The sequence below is a fragment of the Pipistrellus hanaki genome (genome assembly GCF_964339955.1).
Source record: "Pipistrellus hanaki genome assembly, chromosome: 4".
Classification (NCBI taxonomy): Eukaryota; Metazoa; Chordata; class Mammalia; order Chiroptera; family Vespertilionidae; genus Pipistrellus; species Pipistrellus hanaki.
This window is the reverse complement of record NC_140506.1, coordinates 99,585,073-99,606,535: the sequence shown is the minus strand read 5'-3', so window position 1 is coordinate 99,606,535 and position 21,463 is coordinate 99,585,073. Positions and strand designations below refer to the sequence as shown.

The 21,463-nt window shown below is 56.2% G+C and overlaps 1 protein-coding gene across 1 annotated transcript in view; it reads right to left on the bottom strand.

Annotated features, from left to right (window-relative positions):
- The window catches only part of OTOA (otoancorin), a 75,909-nt gene that overhangs the window by 50,816 nt on the left and 3,630 nt on the right, over positions 1–21,463 (bottom strand). Inside the window, exons 6-12 of the mRNA XM_084882707.1 lie at positions 20,499–20,630; positions 17,873–18,108; positions 14,204–14,307; positions 9,287–9,387; positions 7,886–8,025; positions 6,091–6,214; positions 4,623–4,838 (exon numbers count right to left, since the gene is read on the bottom strand). Coding sequence (XP_084738833.1) covers positions 4,623–4,838; positions 6,091–6,214; positions 7,886–8,025; positions 9,287–9,387; positions 14,204–14,307; positions 17,873–18,108; positions 20,499–20,630 — 1,053 coding nt within the window. The remainder of the gene's footprint in view (positions 1–4,622; positions 4,839–6,090; positions 6,215–7,885; positions 8,026–9,286; positions 9,388–14,203; positions 14,308–17,872; positions 18,109–20,498; positions 20,631–21,463) is intronic.

The following is a 21,463-nucleotide window of genomic DNA, read 5'->3' as shown; positions in this document are numbered from 1 at the left end:
CTGTGGGGACAGTCTGTGGGGACAGTCGTCTGTGGGGACGTCTGTAGGGACGTCAGTCGTCTGTGGGGACAGTCGTCTGTGGGGACGTCTGTAGGGACGTCAGTCGTCTGTGGGGACAGTCTGTGGGGACAGTCGTCTGTGGGGACAGTCTGTGGGGACGTCTGTGGGGACAGTCGTCTGTGGGGACAGTCTGTGGGGACAGTCGTCTGTGGGGACGTCTGTGGGGACAGTCGTCTGTGGGGACAGTCGTCTGTGGGGACAGTCGTCTGTGGGGACAGTCTGTGGGGACGTCTGTGGGGACAGTCGTCTGTGGGGACAGTCGTCTGTGGGGACAGTCGTCTGTGGGGACAGTCGTCTGTGGGGACGTCTGTGGGGACGTCTGTGGGGACAGTCGTCTGTGGGGACAGTCGTCTGTGGGGACAGTCGTCTGTGGGGACAGTCTGTGGGGACGTCTGTGGGGACAGTCGTCTGTGGGGACAGTCGTCTGTGGGGACAGTCGTCTGTGGGGACAGTCGTCTGTGGGGACGTCTGTGGGGACGTCTGTGGGGACAGTCGTCTGTGGGGACAGTCTGTGGGGACAGTCGTCTGTGGGGACGTCTGTGGGGACAGTCTGTGGGGACGTCTGTGGGTGTGGGGACGTCTGTGGGGACAGTCTGTGGGGACAGTCGTCTGTGGGGACAGTCTGTGAAGACAGTCGTCTGTGGGGACAGTCTATGGGGACGTCTGTGGGGACGTCTGTGGGGACGTCTGTGGGGACAGTGTGGGGACAGTCTGTGGGTGTGGGGACGTCTGTGGGGACAGTCTGTGGGGACAGTCTGTGGGGACAGTCGTCTGTGGGGACGTCTGTGGGGACGTCTGTGGGGACGTCTGTGGGGACGTCTGTGGGGACAGTGTGGGGACAGTCTGTGGGTGTGGGGACGTCTGTGGGGACAGTCTGTGGGGACAGTCTGTGGGGACAGTCGTCTGTGGGGACAGTCTGTGGGGACAGTCGTCTGTGGGGACAGTCGTCTGTGGGGACGTCTGTGGGGACAGTCTGTGGGGACGTCTGTGGGTGTGGGGACGTCTGTGGGGACAGTCTGTGGGGACAGTCGTCTGTGGGGACAGTCTGTGAAGACAGTCGTCTGTGGGGACAGTCTGTGGGGACGGTCTGTGGGGACAGTCGTCTGTGGGGACAGTCGTCTGTGGGGACAGTCTGTGGGGACATCTGTGGGGACGTCTGTGGGGACATCTGTGGGGACGTCTGTGGGGACAGTCGTCTGTGGGGACGTCTGTGGGGACAGTCTGTGGGGACAGTCGTCTGTGGGGGGACGTCTGTGGGGACGTCTGTGGGGACAGTCGTCTGTGGGGACGTCTGTGGGGACGTCTGTGGGGACAGTCGTCTGTGGGGACATCTGTGGGGACATCTGTGGGGACGTCTGTGGGGACGTCTATGGGGACGTCTGTGGGGACGTCTATGGGGACGTCTGTGGGGACAGTCGTCTGTGGGGACAGTCTGTGGGTGTGGGGACGTCTGTGGGGACAGTCTGTGGGGACAGTCGTCTGTGGGGACGTCTATGGGGACGTCTGTGGGGACGTCTATGGGGACGTCTGTGGGGACGTCTGTGGGGACAGTCTGTGGGGACATCTGTGGGGACGTCTGTGGGGACAGTCGTCTGTGGGGACAGTCGTCTGTGGGGGGACGTCTGTGGGGACGTCTGTGGGGACAGTCGTCTGTGGGGACGTCTGTGGGGACAGTCTGTGGGGACAGTCTGTGGGGACGTCTGTGGGGACGTCTGTGGGGACGTCTGTGGGTACAGTCTGTGGGGACAGTCGTCTGTGGGGACAGTCTGTGGGTGTGGGGACGTCTGTGGGGACAGTCTGTGGGGACAGTCGTCTGTGGGGACGTCTATGGGGACGTCTGTGGGGACGTCTATGGGGACGTCTGTGGGGACGTCTGTGGGGACGTCTGTGGGGACAGTGTGGGGACAGTCTGTGGGTGTGGGGACGTCTGTGGGGACAGTCTGTGGGGACAGTCTGTGGGGACAGTCGTCTGTGGGGACGTCTGTGGGGACGTCTGTGGGGACGTCTGTGGGGACGTCTGTGGGGACAGTGTGGGGACAGTCTGTGGGTGTGGGGACGTCTGTGGGGACAGTCTGTGGGGACAGTCTGTGGGGACAGTCGTCTGTGGGGACAGTCTGTGGGGACAGTCGTCTGTGGGGACAGTCGTCTGTGGGGACGTCTGTGGGGACAGTCTGTGGGGACGTCTGTGGGTGTGGGGACGTCTGTGGGGACAGTCTGTGGGGACAGTCGTCTGTGGGGACAGTCTGTGGGGACGTCTGTGGGGACAGTCGTCTGTGGGGACAGTCGTCTGTGGGGACAGTCTGTGGGGACAGTCGTCTGTGGGGACGTCTGTGGGGACAGTCTGTGGGGACGTCTGTGGGGACAGTCGTCTGGGGACAGTCGTCTGTGGGGACAGTCTGTGGGGACAGTCGTCTGTGGGGACGTCTGTAGGGACGTCAGTCGTCTGTGGGGACAGTCGTCTGTGGGGACGTCTGTAGGGACGTCAGTCGTCTGTGGGGACAGTCTGTGGGGACAGTCGTCTGTGGGGACAGTCTGTGGGGACAGTCGTCTGTGGGGACGTCTGTAGGGACGTCAGTCGTCTGTGGGGACAGTCGTCTGTGGGGACGTCTGTAGGGACGTCAGTCGTCTGTGGGGACAGTCTGTGGGGACAGTCGTCTGTGGGGACAGTCTGTGGGGACAGTCGTCTGTGGGGACGTCTGTAGGGACGTCAGTCGTCTGTGGGGACAGTCGTCTGTGGGGACGTCTGTAGGGACGTCAGTCGTCTGTGGGGACAGTCTGTGGGGACAGTCGTCTGTGGGGACAGTCTGTGGGGACGTCTGTGGGGACAGTCGTCTGTGGGGACAGTCTGTGGGGACAGTCGTCTGTGGGGACGTCTGTGGGGACAGTCGTCTGTGGGGACAGTCGTCTGTGGGGACAGTCGTCTGTGGGGACAGTCTGTGGGGACGTCTGTGGGGACAGTCGTCTGTGGGGACAGTCGTCTGTGGGGACAGTCGTCTGTGGGGACAGTCGTCTGTGGGGACGTCTGTGGGGACGTCTGTGGGGACAGTCGTCTGTGGGGACAGTCGTCTGTGGGGACAGTCGTCTGTGGGGACAGTCTGTGGGGACGTCTGTGGGGACAGTCGTCTGTGGGGACAGTCGTCTGTGGGGACAGTCGTCTGTGGGGACAGTCGTCTGTGGGGACGTCTGTGGGGACGTCTGTGGGGACAGTCGTCTGTGGGGACAGTCTGTGGGGACAGTCGTCTGTGGGGACAGTCGTCTGTGGGGACAGTCTGTGGGGACGTCTGTGGGGACAGTCTGTGGGGACAGTCGTCTGTGGGGACGTCTGTGGGGACGTCTGTGGGGACGTCTGTGGGGACGTCTGTGGGGACAGTCGTCTGTGGGGACAGTCTGTGGGGACAGTCGTCTGTGGGGACAGTCTGTGGGGACGTCTGTGGGGACAGTCGTCTGTGGGGACAGTCTGTGGGGACGTCTGTGGGGACGTCTGTGGGGACAGTCTGTGGGGGCGTCTGTGGGGACAGTCTGTGGGGACAGTCTGTGGGGACAGTCTGTGAGGACAGTCTGTGGGTGTGGGGACGTCTGTGGGGACAGTCTGTGGGGACAGTCTGTGGGGACAGTCTGTGGGGACGTCTGTGGGGACAGTCTGTGGGGACGTCTGTGGGGACAGTCTGTGGGGACGTCTGTGGGGTCTGTGGGGACAGACTGGAAAGGAAGAGCACTATCTCTGACGTGGGACAGAGGTGTGTTCGCAGCCCCAACAACCAGCAAGGACGTCGTGGGGTGACTCTTGAGCTTTGCTCAACGAGGTCTCACACCCCCAGCGACACCCGGGGCCACGGGTGTCCCCACTCCTCCTGGGTACTGACTGTGTCAGCCATGCAGCCGCCTATGGAATAGATGTGACTGGTACCCATCTATGTTACAAATAGGGAAACTGAGGCAAGGGGGAGTTAAGTCAATTGTCCAAGGTAGCAAACGTCCAGCTAGCAAATGGAAGGACAGGATTTGAACCGAGGAGTCCTCCTCAGCTGTCCGCTGTGTACTCAGAGCTGGCCCTTGGGTGCCGGGCATTGAAAGGAGGTCAGAGCCCTGGCCGGTGGCTCAGTGATTAGAGCATCGGCCTGCAGCGGAAGGGTGGATAATTCCATTCCCAGTCCAGGGCATGTACCTGGGTTGCAGAGTCATGCCCCACCCTTAGTGGGGGCGAATATGAGAGGCAGCTAATCAATGTGTCTCCTCACCCAAATGTCTACTCACTCTCTCTCCCCTTCTTTCCCTCTCTCCCACTCTCTGCAAAGCAATGGAAAAAATGTCGTAAGGTGAGGATTAGCAGCAACAAAAAGAGTTCAGCCTGGCTGGTGTGGCTCAGTGGTTAAGAGTCAACCTATGAACCAGAAGGTTATGGTTTGATTGTAGCATATGCCTGGGTTGCAGGCTCGATGCCCGGTGGGGGGCACGGAAGAGGCAGCCAATCAGTGATTCTCTGTCATCACTGATGTTTCTATCTCTCCCTCTCCCTTCCTCAATAAAAATACCTTTTTTAAGAGTTCAGAGTTCCCACTGACCTTCTCATGGGCCAAGTACTTGGCGGACAAGATGACCACCTGGCTCTTGGCCCAGCCCGACACCTGGCTGAGGGTGGAGATGGCGCTGTGCACAGCCTGGGGGGACAGGGACTCCAGCTGGCGGTGGGTCAAGCCCACAACCGCGTCCGACAAAGAGCCCAGGGTCTCGTTGAGCGTCTGGTTCTCCGTGGCAATGCCCAGGAGGTGGGCCTTGAGCTGGCAGGGGAGAAACTGCAGTGAGAGTCGACAGCAAGTTGGACAGGAGTGCCCCTGGCTGCGTCCTGGGTGCCCACTCCACGCCGCCTCCAGCACCCACCTCCCCAGGGGGAGAGGACCCAGCCTGGGCGGGACTCCTGCCAGGCCCGACAGCTAGTCACCCAGAGAACACCGCCTCCTCCGGCCTTGACCTTGTGCTTCATTTAAACACTAATTTGTCTCTAAATGAGCCTGAAAGCATGGCGGGAGGACCCTGTCCACCTCACCCACAGTGCCAGCCGCTCTCACAGCATCTGTTTCCTGTGTGACCTTGAACTCTACAGCTGTACGCATGGCTGCCTTCCTTTCCTGAAACACCCAGGGGTTTTATGACGATGTGCAATCTATATGGGAGGAATTCCCAGTGGTAACACAAAGTAAGCCTCCTGAAAATCCTGCCTCACACAAATAACTATCGGCTGCTAAGACCTCGATGCCTTTATAAATAAGCGATAGTACATATTTTTACATAATTGGCATATGAACAGAAGTGTACTTTTCTATATTTTTCACTTAAAATGATATCTAACAAAATCCCACGCTTCTGTGACCACCTGGACAATTACTTTATGTCTGTCTAGCGCTAGTCAAGTGCGTTTCCCAATTGTTTCCATGTCACCACTTGTAACATGACCTCTGCACAAGAGGAAAAAAGCAAGCACGGCTCATGTTCTAACACCTGGATTTGTGTGAAGAACCTATGTATTCACTTGAGATGAGGTGCCTGTGTTCCAGGCCGTCCTGAAATGGCCACTGGGGGGCAACAGAGAGACGGGAAAGAAATAGCTGTCCTGGCTCCTGTTCCCCAGCCCGCCGCCTGCCTGCCTGCCTGCCTGCCTTCCTGCCTTCCTGCCTTCAGCGTCCACATCTGCCAGCGAGGGCACCAGACAGCACGGCTCACTGGCGGGTGGTCTTTGGGCAGCAGCTAGCCACCTGGGCGCCGTTAGACGCGCAGTCGGCTCCACCGGGGGCCTCAGAAGCTACCCTTACGGTCCCTGGTGACTGCACCTCTAAGCTTGGGGTGGCCACTCGGAGAGTTTTAATCCAAACAAACTTTTCCTAGTTTTGTGTCGCTCCTTCCCACGTTAAGCTCGTGTGTTTGAGACCCCTTCCACTCCGGCTGGATCCAGGTCCCGAAAGGCCGGGCAAGTCTCCCCATTGCTCTGGCCAGTAAGACTGAGGCGCGGGCCGGGGCTGTGCGTCCTGTGTGCACCTTCTGGACGCGAGCCTGGAAGCCCCGGAGGCGGCTGCACTTGATCATCTGGTGGAGGAGGACTCGGGCCAGGGTGGCGTCCAGCAGCTCCAGGTCTCCATAGAAACACACGAGCAGCCCCAGCCTGCGGGAGAGAGAAGGCTGACACCGCGCAGGGCCTGCGCGCCCAGCAGGGAAGCCGGCCTGGAGCCCGGGGCTGTCAGCTCTCCTCCTGGGGGAGGGGCCTGAGGAGCCGGCGCCGTTGGCCACAGGAACGCCCCTTTCCATGGGAGACAGGCCGCTGCCCGCCAGGGGTTCTCTGGGGCCCAGACTCATGCCCAGGGGGTAGTATGTAAGCACCCGGGGGACAACAGAGAGAAGGGAAAGAAATAGCTGTCCCGGCTCCTGTTCCCCAGCCCGCCGCCTGCCTTCCTGCCTTCCTGCCTTCGCTGGCGCTCAGCGTGCTTACATACTACCCCCTGGTGACAATGATTTTTTTCAAAAGGAGAGGAAACCAAGAGACAGAGAAGTGTGGGCAGCAGTAGGCTGTGACCCTGGCCCAGCTGGGAGCACCGCCCCAGGGGTGAAGAGCACAGCCCAGGTCCGGACTCGGCAGGCTACCTGACCTCCCTGCAAGGTGCTCCCGCAGTCCATCTGCGCAGGCACCCCGCCCGGGGCTTTGGAAGGGGAGGTTTGCTGTGTGGGTGAGCACGTCGTGGTACGTGTGATGGGTGTGGGGCTGGGGCACTGAGCGTGAGGCTAGCCATGCTGACGGTCAGCACACTTCCTGGCGGGGACGGAGCACACGTTCAGTCCTGGCTGCTCTTAACGCTCCATGCTGTCTTCTGGGTGTGGCATGCTGCCCGCCTGCCTGGCCATGCTGCACCTGGCCCCGCCCTCCCAGGCACGGCCATGCTCAGGCGTGTCCACAGGAGAGGGTCTGACATGTGTCTACTGAGGAAGGTGACGGGGAGGCGAAGGCCGATGGGAATGAGCGCTGAGAATAACAGCCTTTCCTGAGCACATAACTGCGTGTCCCGTGTGGTCCCACAGTGCGGCGGGAAGGGGGGGGGGGGGCAGGCTCCCTTTCTCAGGCAGAGGAAGGGTGGCACGGAGCGGGGCATGAACACGCCGAAACCACTCGGCTTGTAAGTCACAGAGCCAGGATCAAACCAGGAGGCCTGGCTCAGGTCCCACTAGCTCTCCTTTGTGCAGCCATAGAAACATGAGACCCTGGCTGCTGGTGAGAATTTCTAGGGATGGAGGAAGAAGGGGTAACACTTTATGTAATGACATTCTCACAGGTGAGTTTGGAAAACTTTAAGGTGATGTTGGAGGAGACAGCAAGGCCCTGGAGATCCCCCCACTGCATGCCCTCCTCCCCCCAGCATTCGGCCTCTTCCTGAGCACGGCTCCTGCTGGGAATGGCTCCTGGAGGATCCCATTACAGCCCCTAAATTCTAGAGCTGACCTGGGCTCTAACATCCCGCCTGGGAGTCTCGAGAACAAGAGTTCACAAGTATGGGGGCCCAGGAACCGTGTCCAGCACTCCACCCAACTCGCTGGGAATTGCACTTTACCTTGGGATGGACAGCAAACCGCGAGTTAAACCCTGAGCTTGACAAAGCTGCATAAATGCCTGGCAACCAGGAGACCTCAGAAAGCCTCCGTCCCCCCTCAGGCCTTGGAGAATATCTTGGAGGCCCCAGACTATTCAGGGACCAGCCCTTCCCCTTCCCTCCCGGAGGCTTTGCTGCTCGGAGGAACCGGACTCTTAGAGTGCTTGCATCTCGGGCAAAAGCTCCGAGGGCCCTGCCTGTGGACGGTAGAGGCGTTCCTCATGTCGAAGTCCGAAGAGCCGATCCGCTCCAGGAAAGCCTGGGCCAGCTCCGGCGTGATGTCATAGACGGTGTCCAGCTGCTTGGTGGCATTGTCATAGCTGATGAACAGCCCCATCTGGTGGACAAGCACAGGAAGGTCAGCCGGGGGCGGACGTGGCCAGGGCCATCCCAGACACAGGGTGCCAGGGCGATGGGGCCCCTGGCTGCTGGGTGCCTCCAGCCTCAGAAAGCCCCACTGTATTAAGGAAGCATTATTTTTCATATCCATGAAGCTGAACTTTTTAAAGCTAATATTTGCACATTTACTTCTAGGCTTTTTATATTGAGGTTAGAGAAGGTGGCCCACACATTTCCTGTTTGGGGGAATCAATTTTTTTGATGAGATGAGTGAGTTTATAAATGGCCTCGGGCAATTAAAAACTTGTATTCTTTGTAAGATTAAGAAGTGAACTGGAACAGAATCTGAGTAGCACATCTTCCTATTCCTGCTCACTTTTTGCCTGTGTCCAAGGCTGTCCCATTAACACCCATTTCAATGCACTGCTTTCTGAGCTTAAAAGCCTCAGACAGCTGCCCTCCCTCGGAGACTGCCCTGTGCCCGCTTTCCCGCCCTCCCACCCTCCCAGATGAAGAAGAAAAGGTGCCTGTGGCCTCCTGATCCTCTCATGCACCTGCCTTATCCTCAGAATCTCACCTGCCTGGGAGGGAAAGCAGGCTCAGCCCACATTGTGATAGGGTGACAGCATTGAAGACGTTCAGCACCGCCCGCCTCCCAGGTCAAAGGGGAGCCCAGTGCTGCCTCCGGTCTCACAAAAGCCAGGCCCTGTGGGTCGGTGGGCCCTTGGACAAGCCTGTCGCCCGAAGCAGGCTTCGCTCACGGGCCAGGGACGATGGGTCACTCGGGGCGGAAGCAGAGCGAGCCACCCCTCTTATCCCACCCCCACCCCCCAACGCCTCAGGCTGGAGGCGCGCTCTGGGGGCTGCGGGGTGGCTGGTCAGCCGCAGGAGAGGACCACCCGGCCACAAGTTAAGTTTCTCGGGACAGCTCGACGCTACGCCTCCACGTTGCCTTCCACTTGGGCTCATGCCTCCTGGCCAGAAACGCTATGTCCCATGGCCTTTCTCGAGGACAAAAATACTCAAGTGACTTTTGGTTCACAACCTCCTGTCACACCGGCTCCTGCCGGAGCTGTCTCCGTGACCACGGCTGCCCTTTCTCGGCTCAGCTCGACGGCACTAGGACATGGTGGGGGCTGACCGCGGGAGGCCCTCCCCCGGGTTCCTTAGAGCCCCGGCTGCCCGCGCTGGTCAGTGTCCAGTGCCCAGGGCACCCGGGGAATTAGCAAGGGGGACAGTGAGCGTGCCTCCCGACTTACTTCCATAGGGCTAATTTTCATGATTTCTTCAAGGGGGAGGTGGACCATGTATCTCCCCAAAATCCGTAAGTTTTCTGCGCTGACCCAGGAAGCAGACCCATCTGCAAGCAAATAAATCAATGGGTCAGGGAGCGCAGGCGTGAACAGAAGCCGTGCGCTGTGGCGGGGCCTGAAGGCAGGCCCTCCTTCCTGCATTCGTTCACGGACAGCACGCTGCCCCCGGACACAAGCCTCACTGGGCAGCAGATGCCGCCAGTGGGGCTTGGCTACTCAGCAGTGTGCTCTCCCGGCTGCACCAGCAGCATCGGGAGCTGGTAGAGATGCAGATCATTGGTTAGACCTCAGACCACAGTACAGCTTTATGTTAGCTCACTTCGTTACTAAGTAACCTGGCAACTTCAGATATATCTGACTCTTCATTACTAACTACCGTTATCATCCTTGTTGGTTATCACCAAACTCTGCTTGTGTGGGCCTTCCTATGAGCTAGAATGCCTTTCACCTAACCAGGGGTGGAGAACCCTTTTTCTGCCCAGTGCCATGTGGATATTTATAACATCATCCAAGAGCCATACAAAATTATCACCTTAAAAATGAGCCTGCTATGTTTGGTCAAACATTTAATTAACTCACCCCTAATGCCTTGGCAGGGCCAGACCACATGATTTCGAGGGACTTACATGGCCAGCGGGCGCGATGTTCCCCACCCCTGATACCCTTCTGCTTCCAAATCCTACCTTCCAGATTGAGCTCAAACAAATCCTCTTCCCGCAAGCCGACCTTGTTCCCCAGCCGGCGGCACTGTCTCTCTCCCCTGAACTCCGCGAGGGCTCGGCCACTCTGTTTGAATTTCCCATCAGTGGGATGGCAACAGAACTTGAAGAACCATCGTGTGGAGAAAAGGGGCCTTCGTGCACCGTGAACGGGAGTGCAGGTTGGGGCAGCCACTATGGAGAACAGTACGGAGGGGCCTCAAAAACACAAAACACAATGACCTTCTGACCCAGCAATCCCGCTCTGGGGTGTTTATCTGAAGGAAATGAAAACACTCATTTGAAAAGATATCTGCACCCCAGCATTCTTTACAATAGCCAAGACAGGGGGGCAGCCTAAGTGTCCATCAGTAGATGAGTGGATAAAGAAGTGGTACGTATCTACAATGGATTACTACTCGGCTATAATAAAGAATAAAATCTTAGAAACCATCAACAAAACAACAAGAAGACCACTGCATGGGAGAACATATTTGCCAATGCTATTTAAGATAAGGGTTTAATCTCCAAAAGTTACAGAGAACTTATACAACTTAACAAAAGGAAGATAAACAATCTAATCAAAAAAATGGGCAAAGGACCTAAATAGACACTTTCCAAAAGAGGACATACAGAAGGTCAAGAGACATATGAAACGTGCTCAAAGTCACTAATCATCTAAGAGATGCAAATCAAAACAACAATGTGGTACCACCTCACACCTGTCAGAATGGCTATCATCAACAAATGACAAGTGCTGGTGAGGATGCGGAGAAAAAGGAGCCCTCGTGCACTGCTGGTGGGAATGCAGACTGGTGCAGCCACTGTGGAGAACAGTATGGAGTTTCCTCAAAAAACTAAAAATGGAACTCCCAGTTGACCCAGTAATCCCACTTCTAGGAATATATCCTAAGAAACTAGAAACACCAATCAGAAAAAATGTATGCACCCCTATATTCATAGCAGCACAATCTACCATAGCTAAGATTTGGAAACAACCTAAGTGCCCATCAGGAGATGAGTGAGATCATGTGATATTTATCTTCAACTGGCTCATTTTGCTTAGCATAATGCTCTCCAGGTCCATCCATGATTAAGTGGATTAAAAAACTGTGGTACATCTACACAATGGAAAAAAGAAGGAATTCTTACCATTCACAACAGCATGGATGGACCTGGAGAGCATTATGCTAAGCAAAATAAGCCAGTCGAAGATAAATATCACATGATCTCATTCATACATGGGATATAATGATCAACATAAACTGATGAACAAAAATAGATCCAGAGACAAGGGGCGGGGAGTGGGGGGAGAGCGGGGAGGGGAAAGGTAGAGATCAACCAAAGGACTTGTATGCATGAATATTAGTGTAACCAATGGACACAGACACTGGGGTGGTGGGGGCCTGCCCTTAGGGGTGGGAGTGGTGGGGGGGGTCAACTGGGGAAAAGGAGACATATGCAATACTTTAAACAATAAAAAAGGAATAACATCTTGCCCTGGCTGGTATTGCTCAATGGTTAGAGCACCCACTTGCACAACAAAGGGTCTAAGGCTCCATTCCTATTTAAGGGCACAGATCTGGGTTGCAGGTTCGATCCCCGGCCCCAGTTGGGGATCCATCAAGAGGCAACCATACAATGTGTCTCTTTCACATCTCGCTCTCTCTTTCTCTCCTTTTCTCTTTCCTCTCTCCTTTCCTACCCTCCCTCACTCCCTCTCTTCTATTGTCTCTAAAAATCAATGGAAAGAAATATCCTCAAATGACCTTTAACCCCAAAAACATTTGTTTTAATTTGTGACCACATGGATGGATCTAGAGGGCATCTGCTAAGTGAAATGTCAGAGAGAGAAAGATTAATACATGTGATCTCACCTACATCTACATGTAGGTGAGAATCTAAAGAACAAAATAAATGAACAAACAAAACTGAAGCAAACTCATAGAAGAGACTGATGGCTGCGGTAGGGGACGGGCTTGGGCGTGTGAGGGGATTAGCAGTACCGGCTGGAAGTTGCGAAGTGGTCATGGGATGCACAGTGCAGCACAGGATACGGTCAATAGCATTGCATGGCCATGTGCGCGGCCGGGGTGCTAGCCTTGCTGGAGGGACCACTTCATAGGGTGTAAATGTCTGATCGCTGTGATGTACATCTGACACTAATTAATAGTGTATGTCAACTCTGACTGAAAAATGTAAATATGTTTTTATTGATTTCAGAGAGAGGAAGGAAGACGGGGAGAGAGATGGAAACATCAATGATGAGAATCACTGACCCGCTGCCTCCTGCACGCCTCCTACTGGGGATCGAGCCTGCACCCCGAGCATGTGCCCTGACCGGGAATCACGCCATGGCCTGGTTCAAGGCCGATGCTCAACCACTGAGCTGGGCAGATTGAGAAGTTTTTAAATTTTTTAAAAGAGCAGTTATGCCCAGGATCCAGTTTCAAGTTTCCCTGAGCTAGAACTGGCCTCATGCTCCAATCTTCCCATAAAAGACTTTTATAAACAGCAACATTCATTGTTAGCACTTGGGGAAAAGGGGGGCAGGGAGCTTTGGGGGTGCAGTGAGTCATCATCAGGAGCAACGATGGCAGCCCTGCTGGGGGCTGAGTCATGTGAGCAACAGGGTGACCCCAACAGGAAGCAGAGCTTTGAGGTGAGCACAGGATCCCTAGATGGGGACTCGGACATTTGACTTGGTAATTAGCAGAGTGGCTCCCGCAGGACAGAGAATTGGGGGAGGGGGGTCCCCACACTTCAATCCCACAGGCTCCCTCTGTCCCTGCGGCCGGGCTCCCATCCCCACTTGGCAGGGGAGGGGTCACACATTTGGATCAGTTGAAATGCTAGGTCTCCCCGATTCCCTGGCCCAAGGCCTGCAGACCACAGCCCACCCCCGTTCTTACACTTTTCAATCATTGAAAGAAAAATCAAAAAAGAAAGAATATATTGTGACCCATGAAGTTCAAGTTTCAGTGTCCATCAATAAGGCTTATGGGACACAGCCAGGCCTGTTCATCTCCTGCCTGTGCCTGCTTTTGCTGTAACACCAGAGTTGAACCCTGGAGGCACAAAGTCTAAACTATTTCCTGCCCCTTCGCACAGAGTGTGTGCTGGCCTGGCGGGCTCTCCATCCCTCCGCCCAGCGAAGGCTGTCTGCTTCCTCTGTGCCCGGTGGCCGGCAGATGGGGGCTTTCTGAAAGCATTCAAAGGCTCGTCCTGTGTGCACACTCCGCACGCTGAAGCTGCCGAAGGAATTGTTGGCATTGCTCTTCCACAGGGCGTTCTTTTTCTGTATCGCTCGTTCTCACTGTGGTCAAATGCACCCCATAAACCTTCCGTCTGACCGTCCTGGTGCCTCCAGCATGCCCGCTGCCGTGGGCCCTCCTGCCTCCACCTCAGAACTCCCTCATCTGGCAAAGCCGGACCTCCGCTCCCTAAAAGCGAAGCTCCCTGCCCCCAGCCACACCACCAGCATGCTACTTCCTGTCTCTGGGAGCTGGACTCTCTGTGCCCCAGAGGGACATGGCAGGCTTTTGATAAACATCTCCCAAGAAAACGGATCCTGACCTATCTCTGCTCTGGTTGCCAAGAAGCTTGGGGCTAAACTCCAATGCTTTATTTCCTAGATTGTGTTTTATTTTTAAAAATATATTATTTTTTTATTTCAAAGAGGAAGGGAAAGAGAATCATTGACCGGCAGCCTCCTGCACGCCCCCTACTGGGGATCGAGCCCACAACGGGGGACTGTGCCCTGAGCGTGGATCCAACCGTGACCTCCTGGTTCATAGGTTGATGTTCAACCACTGAGCCACGCCGGACGAGCGAGGCTTTATTTTTAAAGGTTACCCTGTGCCACTTTAACACGAGTTTTGAACCTGCGACCTCGCTCTAAAGGCTCTCCTCACACCCAGGAGGCCACCCCGCTCCCGTCCCACCGTCTGGGAGACCTGGATGCGGCCTTACTTCAGACCTGCGCACGGGGAAAGCGCTCACGAAGCGGGTTCGTGTCTTATTCCCTGAGCCTCACAAACTCTCCTGCCAGTCTGGGGAGGGGCAGGTAAAACCCCAAGTGGCACAGAATGGAAGCCCGCCCTCAGAGACCCGGCAGCCTCTTCTGAGGATGGCGGCCCCGGGCGGTGCCCGCGCTCAGGCTCACCGGTGGCGCCGGGGGACGCCCGCAGCACGCCGGCCATCCAGGAGTAGAGGGCTCCCTGGGAACGGGGCAAGGTTTGGTCGTAGAGGTCTTTGAACACCGCGGACCTAAAGGCACAAGAAGGACAACAGGTGGAGGCTGCTCTGAGGGACAGCGGCTCACGCCCAGCCCCGCCCCCTCCGTGTTGGAAACCTCCTGCTCCCTTGATAACTTCTTGATTGAAATTATAACTCACACAGCATGCCATTTCCCATTTAAAGTGTACACTCTGATGGTTTTCAGTGTAACCACAGAGTTGTACAACCAGTACCACCTCATGGAGAACCCCCGTGCCCTCACCTTCCAGCACCCCCACTCCTACAGACCGCACATGTACTTCCTGTCTGGCTTTGCCTCCTCCGGACATGTCAGATAATGGACTCAGACGAGGCGTCCCTGAGACTGGCTTCTTCCATTCGGCGTCATGCTGCCAAGGTGCATGCGTGTTAGCGCTTCATTCCTTTTGTGGCCAGGTAACGCTCCACTGTGCGACAGCCCCATCTCCCCACCGCCCCCCGTGGGGGCCTGAGGCTCGCCTGTCTGTGACGGCCGTGCTGCCGCCGCCATTGCTGTGCAGGGTGTTTGTGGACACACGCTTTCATTTCTCTTGGATGACGCCCGGATGGACGTGGCTGGGTTAGGTGGCAGCCCTGCATTTGGCCTTTTGAGAAACGGCCGGACTGTTTTCCGAAGTGCCTGCCTGTTTTACGTTCCACCAGCAGCGTGTGCGGCCCCGGCTGCTCCGCGTCCTCCCGCACCTGTCACCGCCACGCGCTGCTACAGACCCGCTGGGTGCACAGTGGCCGGTCCCTGTTAGCCGCTGGAACCTGGTGTCCCCCCACCCTGCTCCTGTGGCCCACGTCACCGTCCCCTCCTTGCAGTCCCATTTGGCCAAAGACAGTGACCTCTGACAGCAAGGCTCAGCTCCCCCGGGGTCCCCTGCCCCACCCACCCACTGAACCAACCCCTCAGCGGACTGTCCCAGCCTTTCCAAGCTTCCTTTCCCCGGCCGCTGTCCTAGTCACGTCAAGGTGAGCAAGCAACTGTCCCTTAAGTCCGTGTGCTTCCGGTGCTTTGGTCTTCACTGGCTTCTGTTGTTGGTTTTGTTGTTCTTCCAGGCACACGGGTTCGGGAAGTGGTGAGCCTCATGAAACCTCGCCCATCGGCCCCTGCAGTCCGACCTGGGGCTCATCCCTTCGTGCCTCAGGCTCCTCATCTGGACGAGGAGGGAACAAAGGCCTCCGCTCACAAGAAGGGGGTGACGGGGCAGAGCAGGAAAAGGACAAAACGGGCAGGAGTCAGGCAGGCCTCACGGCGCCACCCACCGTGGGTGCACCTCCTTGTTGGGCCTCGGATTCTCCGTCCATAAGAAGAGGCTGTTAGATGGCCCGTTAGCTCGTCTTCAGGGGGCGTGGGGGCACATTCCGGACCCCCACCGCACTGAGAACCGGGATGTTAGATCAGCATTATTCCATTGTCTTTCCATCCACGAGGTCCGCAACCTTTCCCCGCTCTTATTCGGGTCCATAGAGAGTTTTGCAGTAGCCATCCACACCCCTTTCTCATAGAGCACCTCGATTGCTCCTGGAGAAACATTTCTCCCATTCCTGGCTCACCCATGAGGTTTGGGTGGGATGGCACCCCATCTCAGCCTTGAGCATATTAGATCCATTTACAAGTGATTGGCCCAAGAATGGCACGGGACCCGGTCTGGACCAGTGAGCATCAGGTCGGACCTGCTGGGAAGAGACTTTGCCCCTCTGGACAGGGCTCTCTGCCTGGCGCAGGCAGGCCCGTGAGGACGGCAGAGCGGGGACAGCAGTCCAAAGATGCTCCTGACTCCGTGTGAGCTTTGGACTTGACTGCGCTGAACTGTCCGACTACAGGATCTGTAATTCCCTCTTGGAAACAAGAGTTTCAAAAACAGTTTGAATGGGTGTCCTGACACTTGACTCAGATGAGCAGTGGCCAATAAAATTCCTCTCCAATCGCGTTCTCTCCCATCCACTCCCCGCACATCAGTCTGGGGGAGCGGGCAGCGGGGAGGGCTGTGTAATGGCACCGAGCAAAGGGGCCCAGAACGGACCCTGCGACAGACAGAGGTCAGCACCAGTGACCTGTGACCGCACAGCCCTTCGGTGCTGAAAGCAAACACACACAGACCCGCCCATGCTGCTGCTGTCAGGGTCCTTCCCCTCTTCTAAGTCATGTTTGGGCTTGGAAAGGCTCTTTAGGGCCATAAAGAGATGGAATTAGCAGAAGGAGCTGGCTGGTCGCAAGGTCTAGGCCTGTCAAGTCTCAGACACAACCCTCTAACTGGCATCCCGCACCCAAGGTGTAATTTCTCATGGCAAGGTGCTACCCCCTTCTCCCCACCCCGCAGTGCCCGCCAGTCCCCCCCACCACCTCCATCCCTACCCCCCACCCCACAGTACCCGCCAGCCCCCACGCCACCCCCACCTTTCCCCCGACCCCACAGTGCCCGCCAGCACCCCCCCCCCACATCACCTCCCTGCCCCTACCCCTCTCTCTCCCCCGCCCCTACCTCCTCACTCCTACCCCCCACCCCGCAGTGCCCGTCAGCCCGCTCTCGGGAGGAGGTGCGGTGGGAGGGCTCAGGCCCAGCTCCCTTTCACGACAGGAGGAGGGGCTCAGGGACTCGGCTCGGGGAGCCACACGCCTCGCTGGCACTGAGTGGCACCGTTTTTTGTTATCGTTTTTACTTTTATGACTACTTTTACTTAAGACAAATAATACCCATTTCCCATTTGCAATAATGATATCAAATTTTCTTTTTAAATAAATACTAAGGAAAAAATGAGTCCCTATAAAGAAAAACAGGAAGGAAATAACAGCACAGATGTGTATAGATACGGCAAAAATCGTGAGGTCCTGAGTGACGGGAATTTGGGAGACACTAATCAAACCATCTCTAAACTCCGCAGGTTTCCAGCTTCTGTCCAGACCTCGCACACTGACCGGTCCCACCGCCTTCCCTCTGCCCGTTCGGGGTGCCCTGGACATGGACCACACTTTCACAGCTGAGCTCTCCACTGGTGCTTCTTTTCAGCCAGGCTGAGCTTTGAGCAGAGGAAATCCATCCTAAAATGCTCCTGGAAGTTTGAAAATGCAGTTGAAGTACAAACATTGTCTTCATATCCGCGTGTGTATAGAAATGTAGATACGCTTCAACAGCGCATAATGCGCTCAATTTTCATTCCTTTTCAAGATTAACCGATTTAAAATAATTGGTGAAGCCAGAATAAGCTTTGAACAAAGAAAATTTATCCACCAGACTTTTCTGTATGGGGAGACATAAGAGATCAAGTTTACGGTACAAAACCAGCAACAGCTGACCAGTTGAGGGCACAGAGAGCGCACGAAGTGACTCTTGACGTTGGGATTCCACTGTGTCACCGGCAGCGCCTGGACCAGGGTCACCAGGTGGAAACGCCCTGACAAAAACGTACCCATTTCTGTGGATGGTTCTGAATTCTGGAAATGAGCTGCTGTGCGTGAACACTGACTTCACAACCCCTCAGTGCGCCTCGGGTGTTTGGACACCTGTGTCACCTCCTGGACTCTCACAAGAACCTGTGGGCAGCGAGTGGAGTGAGAGGGCTGGGGACTCACAGGTTCCGGAAGGCGTCCTGGCGCAGGCCGGGGGGCAGCCTCTCGGGGAGGTCGGGCTGCAGGAAGCTGCCCGGGGACCCTCGCAGCAGCTTGCCCAGGACCTCCACGCACTCCAGGGAGCTCAGCTCCTGGAAACACCTCTCCAGCGTGATGAGTAGCAGGCTGCGGTTCACGCCCGGGCTCTGCAGGGCTTGTTTTCGGATCGCTCCCAAGTCAATGACGACACCTTCCAGCTCCTAAAGGCATAAAGGCAGTGGGGGAGGGGGTTTGAGCGCGGTCTCTGGGTGCAGAGGCACTGAAGGGACCACATTAGCAGCAGCGAGGAAAGCAAGGACCACTGTGTAACCCCACGCTGCGTGCCAAGCCTTCTACCACCTGCCTTCGCCTCCAGGACCAAGTCAAGGCTGCCATTTGCTCCATCTGCACAGCACAGCCCGTTCTGAGATGCCCGTGACTGCTCACCCCGGCCCTGGCTCCAGCCGGAATTCCTCCCTACTCCTTCCTCTGCTGAAACCCAGCTCACTCCTCCTGTCCTCCAAGGCTGAGCTCAGGAGTCACCATAATGTCAGATCAGTTCTACCGCAGCAGTGCTCCTAGGAGCATACTGAGCCAAACGCTCTGATGCATTCAAGATGCTCATGGGGCTGTCTTTCCTCCAAGCCGGTGGTCTACTTGGTCAGCACATCAGCCTCACTGGGCAAGCACCATTGTAGCACCTGACTTCACTGGGTGGCTGGAGCCCTCGCACCTGATTCTAGTGTGGGGTTGATCCAGGGGCGTCCTTGAGGCCCAAGCCATGTGTCCAGTAGAATGCCTGGTACGTAGACAATCTTGAGAAATAAGCTGTTGAATGACTGACTGAGTGAATGAATGAATGAGTGAATGAATGACTCCTGTGAGCCACAGAACACAGTAATGCTCACAGGGCTGTCACACCTGATTTGGCCCACTGTCCTTCACTCAACACACCCTCTGAAAATAACAGCCACCATTCTCTGAGCACTGACCGCTGTGCCTAGCAGTGTGTCTTCTCAGAGATGGTCCTCCTTTAGGGTAAGCCCACGCGTCTGAAGGCCAGGCATCCTCAGATCAACCCCAGGCCCTGCGCTTACTCTGTGTGTGTCCCTAATCACTTCACCCCAGGCTGCGTCCCTCCTCTTAATGAGATAGAATCAGTGCCTACCTCCCACCCGCCTTGAAGGAGATAATACATATAGGGTGCGCAGAAGACATTCCACAGATGTTATATTTACACATTTTGATGAATGTGTTTCAATAGAATTGGCTTCCTTTGTTTACTTTACAGATTTAACACGTTATCCTGAGAAGGGCTCATGGGCTCAGCCGATACCAGCAGGCTCACAGCCCTCTCTTTCCCCGCCCAGCTCCTCCTCTGAGCACTGAAACAGTAAGATTCCTACGGCCCCATTTCAGGAGAGAATCCAGCGCCCGCACAGGGTCCGTGCTGAGAGCACTGCTGGCAGACCGCGGCCCACAGGCCCACTGCCCGCTCCGGGGGCCGGGCTATGGAGCACGTCCACGCCATCACTCCTGCCCTGTGGTGCCGGCCTGCTCCAGGGCACGGTGAGCCGCTGTGCAAACTGCACGGCGGGCAAAGCCTAAACCACAGGTGCCAGGCCCTTTTCAGAAACAGCTTCCGGGCCAGCCTTGGGAACAGGCCTGGCACCTGGTAAACCCAATGCACATTCATCAGTATCGTTTTCCTGGAAATCCCCGTTTTGCCTAAACTGGCACTTTCTTTTCTATTATTTACTCTGTATGTTTTAACAAACTCTTTTTTTACAAACTTCAATTCATTTCAGAAGGAAACACTACATTTCTACTACGAATCTCACAGGTTCAATGTCTCCGTTCTTTTTAAATCACAGACTTTAAAGTAAACCCCTGTTGATGAAAATGTGGTTCAACTCCTTCTGGGGACACTGGCCCACAAGACCTGCCTCCGACAGGAATCTCGCCTCGCGGTGCGGGCTGGCCACGGGCTCTCTGGGCCTGAGGCCTGGCTTTGCTCCCACATCACTAACTTTTGTGAAAATGATCTGCTTTTTGTCCCTACTCCAAACTGTCAACTCCTGAGGTCAGGGACCAGTCTTTTATCTCTGAGCCCGGTTTCCCTGGGGGCAGAGCGCCCATTCACAAGTGTGCCCATGAGGGCTCTTCCTTTGATTTTCAGAGAGTGAGAATATCTCGGGCCTAAATCTGCCAGGGGGTGGAGAGGAAGAAGGAGACAGGAAAGGTCAGGGCCGGCCTGGCCAGGGTGGCTCAGTGGTTGAGCGTCAACCCAGGAACCAAGAGGTCACTGGATGGATTCCGGTCAGTCAGGGCACATGCCCAGGCTGTGGGCTCCATCGCTAGTGGGGCGTGCAGGAGGCAGCCAATCCTGGTTCTCTTTCATCACGGATGTTTCTATCTCTTTCCCTCTCCTCTCCTCTCCCTCTAAAATCAATAAAAACATATTTAAAAAAAAAAGAAAGAAAGAAAGAAAGAAAGAAAGAAAGAAAGAAAGAAAGAAAGAAAGAAAGAAAGAAAGCTCAGAACCTGAATCAGGCTCAACGTGCTTCAACTCAGCAAGCACGGCGGCCCGCCCTCCCCTCCGAAGCCTCACCCAGCGGTCCTTCCTGTCGGCCCAGAGGCACTGCATGGCCGTGCGGAACTGCTGGGCGTCCGCTCCCCGCAGGTCCTCCCGCAGCTGCCCGGGCTGGTACAGGCGCTGCTCCAGGTGGTGCTCCACGGCTGCCTGGACGTGGGGGAGGAGGTGCGTGAGGACAGACGGGAGGGACCGCACACGGCGCAGCCAGCCCGCAGCCTCCTACCCTGCAGAGACCCCAGGCAGCACCCAACGGCAGGCGGTGGGGGTGTCCTCAGCTGCCAGCTTTGAGAGAAGGGTGTTCCCACACAATCCAGATCTCCAGCCTCTCACGGAAAACGAAGGTTCGGCGATGCTGGGCGCGCCCCACCTGGGCATCAGCTCGCCGCCCACCCAGCCAGCCCACGTCTCCCTGCCCGCCTGCCCCCTGGGGGACGGAGGCTCCGGGTCCAGAGAGTGTGCCCCCCGTGGGCGCTCGCCCAGGCCCCAAGCTACGAGGGCCAGACAAGCAGTCCAGGAGTGAGAACGCATTCCCTCCGCAGCTCTCCTGCCCGGTTCCCTCCGCTCCCCGGGCAGCTCCTCCTCAGCTTCCCTCAAACACAGCTGCTCCGGGAAGGCCAGGGCAGGTGGCCCGGGCAAAGGTGGTCTCCGGAGCCACGTCCTGGCTGCGTGGCCTTGGACAAGTCACTTCACCAGTTTGCGAGAGAAAACACGGGACACCCAGCTGAGTCTAATCGCAGGTAAGCAAGGAATAACTTTTTTAGCATAAGCATATCCCACACATTGCATGGGACACACTTATACTCTTTGTTTGTTGCTCAATGGCAGTGTTGTAGTATTACCATTCATTCGCTCAATATCTAGTATATATTTGCGCATACATGGAGACAGGTAGTATCATACGAATATGCATATATGAATTTCATGAGAAACCACATGCTAGAGAGAAAGGGTCAGGCATTTCTTGTCTTAAATTGCCTCAG